The sequence below is a fragment of the Oryctolagus cuniculus genome, chromosome Y (genome assembly GCF_051225735.1).
Source record: "Oryctolagus cuniculus isolate XC-2025 breed Fujian yellow rabbit chromosome Y, ASM5122573v1, whole genome shotgun sequence".
NCBI lineage: Eukaryota > Metazoa > Chordata > Mammalia > Lagomorpha > Leporidae > Oryctolagus > Oryctolagus cuniculus.
The window spans coordinates 9,845,888-9,856,281 of NC_142889.1; the positions used below are offsets into that span (position 1 = coordinate 9,845,888).

Sequence of the window (10,394 nt, forward strand, 5' to 3'; positions counted from 1 at the left end):
ATATTAAGATAATCAAAAATGAATCTTGATGTGAATGGAAGGGGAGAGGGAGTGGGAAAGGGGAGGGTTGTGGGTGGGAGGGACGGTATGGGGGGGAAGCCATTGTAACACATGAGTCGTACTTTGGAAATTTATATTCATTAAATAAAAGATTTAAAAAAAATGAGAATGAGACCAGACAGCACCCTGTAACACCTGGGGATATACCGGGGGCATATATATATATAAAAAAAAACAATTAAATAAATTCAAAAAACTTATAGCGATGATTATTTTCTCCAAGTCTCCAAACTTGTTCCTAGCTCTGAAACTGAGCATCACGTTTCTTGGAAGTTTGTCTGAAGAACTGTTTTTGAAACGCTAACTGCATTTCCCAATCTGCATGCTATTTATGAGGTTTCCCAAAATGAGACTCCTTCCTCTGCAACAGGTCTAGAGAAAATACCTAGGAAAACACTATTCCATACAACCATCTCAAAATATTACGAATTTAGAAGATACACAGTTGGAGGAAATGGTGTGAGGGCAGCGCTTCTTAAAGTCCATCCAAACCACAAGGCAACCCTATTTTCCAACACTGACTTACAGCTTGGCAGAACGCAAACCTGAAACTGGCCCCATCTAGAAAATTCTCTGATGCATCCCCTTCATGTCATCATTTTCTGCTGCGGGTCACAATTGTTACTTTTGCACTGCAAGGCTCTGTCGATCCAATTCAAGAAGGTAACGTGGGATCCACGTACCTTATGGATTTGCTCCCAAGTGCACTTTTCTCAGTGTCATTATGTACCAGGACTACAATACACCTTTTGTACCACAACGGCACTGAACCCGCAAGTATTATCACAAGACACAGAAGAATTTGCATCTGCTACGAAGAAAACCGTAACGTAAAGTAACCATTTTGGGGTAGCATGTGGGCGGGCCCACCTTTAGAATTTGAGCCACGCATGGAATGCTGAGATAACGTAAAGCACCTGGGGCTGCACGATTCAATGCTTGCTGTACCAGGAAGAACGGGCCACCATCTTTGCTCAGAAACTGTCCCGAAGCTAGGATGGCACAGGCCTTCCAGCAAGCCCTAGGGCTGGGAACCCAGGGATCCTGTACCCTTAAATTGCAGACCTCGTCTTCCATAGAAGGCTTACTTCCGCATGGGAACGACCCCTCACCGTCACTAATTGGCGCTCCAGGGAGAACGCAGTGCAGCATGGGTCTAGCGTCACACTCCCACCCATTGGCCCCTTGCAGGCGTTAGGATTCTGTACGCATGCGCCTGGAGCGTGGCCACTCCAAATCTTCCGGGTGACGGTGCGGAAGCTCACAGTGGCGCCAGTTCTTTGTGCGAGGCTTATAAAGCGCGTCGTTAAACACGTGGAGCGGTCCTGGCCGAAGCCGCTGAGGACCAGGACGGGATGTCCGCTGAGGTGAGGGATCCGGGTGGCGGGGCTCGCCGAGAACCATCTGGCTGAGCTGAAGACAGAGCTTTTGCGAGGGAAAGGCCCGCTTGGCAGGCGCTCTGGATGGTGATGCTGCCGGGGAGTGCGCCGGGCCGCTAGCGTTGGGGGGTGTAGTGGACACCGCTCAAGCGAACTGGGCATTTGAGGAGAGATGGGGGCCATTAGGGAGGATGCAGCAGCGCTGTTACTGCTGTATGTGATGGAGGTGGTGGCTGAGGAGGCAGGGGAAGGAATTGGGGGAGCAGAAGCAGGAGGGGCAGGTGCTGCCACAACAAGCCTGATTTTGACCCCAGGAGAAGCAGGAAAAGAACGGGCCGGCGTGGCCGGGGCATGTGTCACTGGCTTGCCAGCCTCTGCTGGAGGAACTGGAAGCCCTCCAGTTAGATATGCAGCCCGTGAATAACCAAGCCACCAGGGCCTACGCCCGGCTGAAGCAGAAGCTGCAGCAGAGGCGCAGGGTTCTCCTGGAGCAAAGGAGGAGCGTCATCCAGGATATCCCCGGCTTCTGGGCCAAGGTTGTATCCTTTGGAGTTTTCTTCTTTCTTTAAAGATTTGTTTCTTTTTTGAAAGGGAAGTTTGTGAGAAAGAGACCGAGGGAGGGAGAGGGAGAGAGAATGAGGAAGGGAGACCGTGATAGGGAAAGAAAAGTCTTCCATGCTCAGGTTCCCTCCCCAATGGAAGTGACGACCCGCAGCTGCGCCGAACTGAAGCCTGCAGCCAGGAGCTTCTTCTGGAACCACACACAGGTGTGCAGGGGTCAAGCACTGGAGCCACTTCCACAGCTTTCCCTGCCCACAGCAGAGAGCTGGGACAGAGGACGAGCAGCCTGGTCCCTCTGGGGCCTTTATGGGTGGCTGGTGCTGCAGGTGGTGGCATTTCCTGCCATCCCACAGAGCTGGCCTGAGCTTTGCCTCTTTGTGCCTGTAGGGTTATGTGCTTGTGCAGGCTGTGTTTTGGAGATCTACTAAACAAACAACCAGCAGTTGGAGAGAATACAGTTGGTCCACACGCCTATAAAACTGCCCTAGAGAATGGTAGGGACATTCTGACCCTGAACATGACCTGTGACTGGGATGGTAAGAGTAGTTCTATACCAGAATCACAGAGAGCCCAAGGGAGTCCGTCACCCAAAAGGTGTCAGTGGAAGCACAGTATTTCTTGTGATGGAGGTTTCTAGAAAGAGGGTTGATTTACCCTCCTAGAGAGTCAGAACCAGCTGTCTGACTCAGCGGGGAGGTAGGATCTAAAAGGATTCTTGAGGTTGGGTCTCACGGCAAACTTCAGAATTGTGCTCCTCGACAGCTGAGGAATGGGATCTGAATGTTGAGCTGATGCAGGTCCGTTCTCCTGCCAGATCACCACTAAGAACCTGTGTTGCCCCAAAGTATGTGGTGATAGTATAGCCTTAGCACACCAATACCAGGGCTGTCACCATGCCGAGGAAAGGGCCACTCTGGCGTCCACAAACTTAGAGGTTAACCAGTACCATGTTACACTCACCTGGGGAAATGTGCTGAAAGGGAGCCTAGGGTGAGGATATATACTCTGCAAGGTCTCTCAGTGGCATTTTCTCCATACTTTTTCCCTCATCTGGCTCTTCTCTACCCAAATGCACACACACCAGCACTCTTTATCATCTGAAGGTTCCTTGACAAAGCAGTTTGTGAACCACCCTCAGATGTCAGCCATGGTCCGGGACAAGGATGAAGACTTGCTTAGCTACATGGTCAATTTGCAGGTGAGTCCCTGTGAGATCTGGTGGTGTTTTGGGCAGGGTGACATAAGAAACAGAGTCTTTTTGCAAGTGACTGGGTAAGTTTGCCTTCACTTTATCCTGGCAGGTGGAGGAAGTCAATCACCCCAATAATTGCTGCAAGATCAAGATGTACTTTCAGATCAACCCGTACTTCTGTAATAAGTTGATTGAAAAGGAATATCTTAGAGATGTGAAGGGTGAGCAGTTTCTCAGACTGAATTGGGAGGAGGTGTGTAGGTCATTGCTGCCATCCTATTCCATATCCTTTTCTTCCTGTAGGATATATAGCATATCATTCCACTACAGTTAAGTGGCATCGGACTTATAAACACGAGGCCCAAAGCCGCAGGCAGTACAGCAGCACTCTGAGCATCTTCAACTGGTTTTTGGACCACAACTTTGTAGGATCAAACAGGATTGCTGAGGTGGGCCTCACTGGGAAAGGTCAAAAGTGAACTCCTTGGGTTCTTCAGCCCAAGGTGAATGGGGTGATGTGAGCAGTGAGCTGACCTGCCCCTCTTTGCTGCCAGATCATCTGCAAGGATATGTGGCTCAACCCTGTGGCCTACTACCCTAGGGAGGAGACATCTGGACAGGAAACGGAGGATGCGAGTGAGCAGCCCAGCTGTTCAGTTGAAGGTACTGTTTTCTGGGATCCAATCACACATCTCCCAAAGGCCATTAGTCAGTCACTGAAGCTCAGAGGGAGAAGAGGATTGCCCAAACTCAGTCCATCCTGTGTGTCAATATCAACCAGGGACACTGGGAAAATGCAGTTAAAATTTGTGAGGATGAGTCATGCACACAAACTGAAGCATGGAGAATATCCCACTCAGAAGCCTTTCAGAATCAGTTGCTGCACTCTATCACTTGCAGGTCAACTCACCCTCAGCCTTTTCTTTTGATTTTTGTAAAGATTTTATTTAATAAATGCATTTTTCATCAGTACAACTTTAGTAATATAATGGTTTTTCCCCCATACCCACCTCCCTGCCTCTCCCTCTGTCATACCCTTCTGCATTATGTTTCATTTTTAGTTTGATTTTATTTACAGAGGACCAACTCCATGTTAAGCACAGATTTCAACAGTTTGCACCCACATGCACACACAGTGGGTGGAGTACAGTTTCAGAATAAGATTTGCAGTTGATTCTCATAGTACAGCTCATTAAGGACAGAGATCTCACATGGGGAGTAAGAGCACAGTGACTTCTGTTGTTCCTTTAACAATTAACACTCTTATTTATGATATCCGTGATCACCCAAAGATCTTGCTATAGACTGCCAAGGCTGCGGCAGCCTCTTGTGACCAGACCCCATCGGTATTTGGACACAGCCATAAGCAGAGTGGATGTTCTCTCCTCCCTTCAGGGAAGTGTACGTCCCTCTTTGATGGACCTTTCTTTCCATAGGGGTCTCACAGAGATTCTCTGTGTAGGATACTTTTTGCCACTGAGTTTTAGCTTTCCACGCCTGAAATGCTCTGACAGTCCTTTCAGCCAGGCCAGGAAGACTTAAGGATTTATTCTGAGGTCAGAGTGTTACTTATGGCGAAGGTCCTTCTAGGAGTCTGCTTTGTGGACTGCTTCCCAAAATGGACTTTCCTTCCTTTTTAATTCTGTCTATTAATATTACAAGGCACTTGATGACCCTCAGCTTTATAATTACCCAGTTATATCTGGCCTCACCATAGCTTACTTGTTCACTGTTTCCACACATGTATATGTATGTTTGTATGATGACATCCTACCAAGTTACTGTTTTGAAAATATGTGCCTTGTGTAGTCGTCTTGTACCATGCCAGTCTCTGGATACCAGCAAAGACATTGCAGTGAGAGGAAAATAGTTTTTGATACTTTTTGGGAGGAATGTGGATAGGTGACACAGAGGGAAAGGAATATTCCAATGCAGAGCTTTGATAATTTGTAAGGACTTTGGTGTTGTTCAGAGAAAGTGCATCTGTGTTTATTTGTGTCTTTCAGGATGCCCCGAGATATAGAAGTCACTGCAGTGGCAATGTGTTCCTTTGAAAACCTTCATCCAGGAGAATTCATAAACTGATCCTAAAACATAAGAAAAAAGGTTCAGATTTGATGGTGATAAATTGGCACTTTGGATCAACACCTACCGCAAGAAAAATCCGGAGGGAGCAATAAACAGGATAATGTGTGTATGTCTGCGTGTCATTCTTCATGCTCCCAACAGGGAGAAGGGAAAAGGTGTAGTCCATGTGTGGTTTCTGGTTTTTCTGTCTGGGACATCCTAATCTGTTCAGTGACAGGATTGATACGACTGGTGAGAAAGTTAGAAATCTATTTTGTAATACTCTGAAATGTTTCTTGCAAGAATTCATCCTTCAGACCAGGGGCACATCAGAGCAAGTGTGGCGAAGGGAGCCAGTGACCATCGATACCATTGATTTCTCCCAAGCCAAGTGAGGGCAGTTTCACAAAGGTCCCGGTGAACTAACGCCCAAACAACAGAGCTCTGTGTGTTCAGAAAATGTTCCTCACAGAGCATCTCATATGTCAGAGACAGCACAGGAACATAGGCTGTTGGAAGCCTCTTTAGATAGTTTCCCCACTGAAACAAATGTTCTCCTTACATAGATGAATGAAGAATTCTTTCCTGGGAGAAGGACATATTATGACTGAGGCACAGAAGATACCTGAAGGGTTGGGAACAAGCATACAGAGTTTGTGAAAAGGGAGTAGAATACAACTTTGACTGGGACAAAGGGGTCTTTATTAAATGGTAACCTGTTGGGAAAACACTGTAAAATTCTAGTTGTATGTCTGCATCAGTGTCAGTGCCTGTGTTGTTGAGGACAGAACATAGTTTGGAAAAGGTAGGCAGAAGTGCAGGGACCTGAGACGTGCAGCTGCTAAGTTTCCAGATACCACCCTATGCGCACTTACAGCTGTGTACATAGATCTTCCCAGAGGCAGTCACTTTGAGTCTTATTTCTGTTGTCTAGTTGAGTTAATCTTTGGCCATGAGTGTATATCCAGAGGACCAATGCAGAAAACAGCTCACACAATGTATGTTCCCTTCTTTGTAGTGTGTGTTTCAGTAACAATGTCTTCTCTTTGGGTAGTGGCAGGACCCCCATCACTATTTCAGGTCCTTCCTACGGCCATGGGTTTGTCATCCTATGTGTTTAGGCTACTGTAAAGGGAAAGACTTGGAGCTTGCATAGAGGTGTTAAAAGGAGCTTGCAGTCTAAGAGATGCTTGAAGCCTCACCAGCACCTGCTCTGTGGCCCCCCTACAGTGTTCTTTTTGTGGTGGGGAGCTGTTCCACTAACACACACCATCTAACTAACCAGTGGACAGGTAAAGGATTAGACTGTGTCACACAGCCAAAGGGAGCTGATGGTGTGTTGCACACATCATTCTTTTCTTTCCTCCTGTAAAATGGTTCCAACTGGAACTTCCCCATCGGTGTTGTAGAAAACCTTCGTTTGATTTCCATTTGCTTTATACACTTTCTTCCTGTAAATTTTACTTGGGGCGTGTGTGTGTCCTTTCAGTACAGGAAATCTTAAATTTCTTCAAGGAAGCATTTAAATGGCCCTTGTTTTCTTTTAAATTATTAACAAATAGGCCCTTATTATTTAGATTTGGTTAATGATCCATTTATTTCAAGATAATTATTAATAGGTTAAAAATTTACATCTGGGGGCCGGTGCTGTGACGCAGCAGGTTAATGCCCTGGCCTGAAGCACTGGCATCCCATATGAGTGCCAGTTCTAGTCCCGGTTGCTCACTTCCAATCCAGCTCTTTGCTATGGCCTGGGAAAGCAGTCCTTGGGCCCCTGCACCTGTGTGGGAGATGCGGAAGAGGCTCCTGTCTCCTGATCGACATAGCTCCATTTGTTGCGGACAATTGGAAAGTGAACCATTGGTTGGAAGACCTCTCTCTGTATAACTCTGACTTTCAAATAAGTAAATGAGGCTTTAAAAAAACAAAACATGTTGAAGTGAAATTGACACTATGAGAAACAGTGACTTGACCAGCTCTTGTCCTGACAGTTGAGGTACAATGTAATACTTTATCCATTTTAGTATTTTTTTTGTTCTAGTACCATTGGTTGAACTCTGTAATTAACACACAATTATTCTTAGGTGTTTAAATTTTAACTGAAAAGTGATCCCTGTTAGGAATTTGGAAAACATTATGCTGAGTGAAATAAGCCAATCCAAAAGGGACAAATACCACTTGTTCTCCTTGATAGGTGGCAACTAACTGAGCACCAAAAAGGAAACCTGTTAAAGTGAAATAAACACTATGAGAAATGTTGACTTGATCAGCGCTCACCCTGACTATTGAGGAGCAACTTAATATGTTATCCCTCTTAGTATTTTTGTTTGTTTGTTCTACTTAATACCTTTGGTTGAATACTGTAATCAATACACAGTTATTCTTAAGTGCTGAAACTTAAGTGCTGAAATGTGATCCCTGTTAAACATAAGAGTGGAAATAAGAGAGGGAAGAGATGTGCAATTCGGGACATGTCCAAGCTGACTTACCTCAAACGGTAGAGTTAGAAACATACCAGGGGATTCCAATTCAATCCCATCGAGGTGGCATGTACCAATGTCATCTCACTAGTCCCAGTGATCAATTTCTGTTCACAACTGATCATAATGATAGGACTAAGAACCAAAGGGATCACATAAACAAGACTAGTGTCTGTAAATACTAGCTGGTAGAATAAAAAAGGGAGAGAACGATCTAACATGGGAAGTGAGATACCCAGCAGATCCATAGAATGGCAGATGTCCTAAACAGCACTCTGGCCTCAGAATCAGCCCTTAAGGCATACGGATCTGGCTGAAAAGCCCAAAAGAGTATTTCAGGCATGGAAAGCCAAGACACTCTGGGGGAGGAAAAAAAAAAAAAAAACCTAAATGAAAGATCTCCACGAGTGAGATCCCAGTGGAAAGAACGGGTCATCAAAGAAGGAGGTACCTTTCTCTGAAGGGAGGAGAGAACTTCCACTTTGACCATGGCCTTGTCTAAATATGATCAGAGTCAGTGAACTCAGGGGGCTTCCATAGCCTTGGTAGCTCATGACAAGAGCCTAGGGTGATTACTGATGCCATAAACAAGAGTGTCAATTGTTAAGTCAACAACAGGAGTCACTGTGCACTTACTCCTCATGTAGGATCTTTGTCTTTAGTGTGCTGTACATTGAGATTTAATGCTATAACTTGTACTCAAACAGTATTTTTCACTTTATGTTTCTGTGTGGGAGCAAACTGTTGAAATCTTGACTTAATGTATGCTAAACTGATCTTCTGTATATAAAGAGAATCAAAAATGAATCTTGATATGAATGGAAGGGGAGAGGGAGTGGGAAAGGGGATGTTTGTGGGTAGGAGGGACGTTATGGGGGGAAGCCATTGTAATCCATAAGCCGTACTTTGGAAATTTATATTCATTAAATAAAAGTTAAAAAAAGTAACTAAATGCAAAAGTCTTCATTAAAAGATCATCCTCTTGAAAAAAAAAATACTTACATCAGATATTATGTTGAAGTAAATTTGTTGGACTTTTAACTCCTACCACTCAAGCTACTTGCTTTGTGATTTTGCTACTTTTAGAATTTTTCCTTGATTTTGTCTTTTACGTATATATGCATATGTTTTATGTATGATGTGTATATACATAAAAGACATGTAAATTAATGTTGCATACCCAAATAATTTTATTAACACAGTTCTGCGTTTCTTGATCCTGAAGTAGCATTTAACATCTTCTGCTGTTGAGTATCAGGTAACAATTACTGCAACAGGTATGAGTTTTGATTTGCATTTCACTGAAGGCTGGTGAGCCTGGGCATTTCTTCAGGAGCCTGCTGTCCATTTGAATATAGTCTCTTGAAAAATGCCCATTTCTTAACTTTGTTTTGTTGCTGATGATTTTCTTTAGCTCTTTATAGATCCTAAATAGTTTTCCTTCATCAGTGGCATAGTTGGCAAGTATTTTCATTTTCTCCCATCTGTCATTTGCCTCTTTACAGAGAGTTTCTTTTGTGGTGTAGAAGATTCTCAGTTTTATGTAATTCCATTTGTCAACTTAGAATTCATGCCTGTACTTACATCTATCATTTTCCTCCTCCTTAGTGAACATCTTTTAAAACTTCTCCCAGGACAGTTCCACCAGTAACAAACACTCACTTTTAAATCTTTTGGGCAGGTGCTTAGAGCTTACTGTTCTTTCAGTTTCAGAAAGAGTTTTGCTGGACACAGAACTTTCTGCCTTCTGATTCTGAAAATATGTACCCATTTCACTACACAGGTTACCTTCATGTGTCTCTGAGAATTTCCTGTGATTCTCTTCTTTTCTGCTCTGATACACTTGGGATTTTCAAAAGTTTTGTTTCTTTGTTAATTGTGACTTTCTTCAGTTTCAGTATAAATGAGTTTATTGCAGGATTCTTCCCTGCAGTGTAGTGCATAGTGCCAGCATCCCATATGCTTGCCAGTTTGAGTCCAAGGTGGTCCATGTCTAATCCAGCTTTGTGGGAATGCAGGGAAGGATGACCCAAGTTGCCATGCACACATGTGGGAGACTTGGAAGAAGCTCCATGTTCTGCTGTATGGACTGGCACATTCCAGCCATATTAGCCATTTAGGCAGTGAACAAGCAGATGGGACAAGCAGATGGGAGTCTCTCTCTCTCTCTCTCTTTCTCTCTCTCTCTCTCATCTCTTTGCATGTGCATCTGTGAGTGTGTGTTTAGCACCTCAAGCTACAACTTAATGCCTATTGAGGCATACCACTCTGTTTGTCTCTCAACACCTAACTTCTGGAAACACCATCCCACTGTCAGTTAATTCCTGTGAATTCATATCCTTCCAGGATGTATCCCTCCAATATAATGAATGAACACTGGTTGTATTCACTCTGTAGAAAGCGACAGAACACACTGGGGCTTCAGCAGGATTTCTAGCAAGTCTTTAATACTCCAATTTGGTTGCCTTCCTTGTCTTTCTGCTAAAGTACAGGGCTCACTTATAAGATTCTGGTTGTAATTCCAGAAGTGGGATTGTAGCTGTCTCAGAAGTAAGATTCATTGCTGATGTACTTACCTCTTAATAGCTATTTAGTGACATAAACACATGAAAGAAGCCTTGAAATGGGAGGATTTCCTTTTTTGCCTTTTTGGAG

At 44.3% G+C, this 10,394-nt stretch overlaps 1 protein-coding gene across 2 annotated transcripts; it reads left to right on the forward strand.

Moving 5' to 3' along the window:
• The first annotated feature begins 1,230 nt into the window (after window positions 1-1,230).
• On the forward strand, window positions 1,231-5,379 carry LOC149119207 (testis-specific Y-encoded protein 9-like). Of its 2 annotated transcripts, XM_089324982.1 has the most exons (7): window positions 1,231-1,427; window positions 1,754-1,978; window positions 3,121-3,198; window positions 3,302-3,413; window positions 3,496-3,641; window positions 3,747-3,855; window positions 5,199-5,379. In XM_089324982.1, exons 1-7 carry the CDS (start codon window positions 1,416-1,418, stop codon window positions 5,213-5,215), a joined length of 699 nt encoding a protein of 232 aa, XP_089181108.1. In that variant the 5' UTR covers window positions 1,231-1,415; the 3' UTR covers window positions 5,216-5,379. The 2 variants fall into 2 exon arrangements, with proteins under 2 accessions (XP_089181108.1, XP_089181109.1); XM_089324983.1 differs by lacking the exon at window positions 1,754-1,978 and having other exon boundaries at window positions 3,085-3,198.
• The last annotated feature ends 5,015 nt before the right edge of the window (window positions 5,380-10,394 follow it).

Bases quoted from the DNA above. Each gene is read 5' to 3' on its own strand.
- LOC149119207 (XM_089324982.1), top strand. The intron at 1,979-3,120 runs GTATCCTTTGGA...TTGACAAAGCAG, and splicing joins CCGGCTTCTGGGCCAAGGTT to TTTGTGAACCACCCTCAGAT. The intron at 3,414-3,495 runs GTGAGCAGTTTC...TTCTTCCTGTAG, and splicing joins ATATCTTAGAGATGTGAAGG to GATATATAGCATATCATTCC.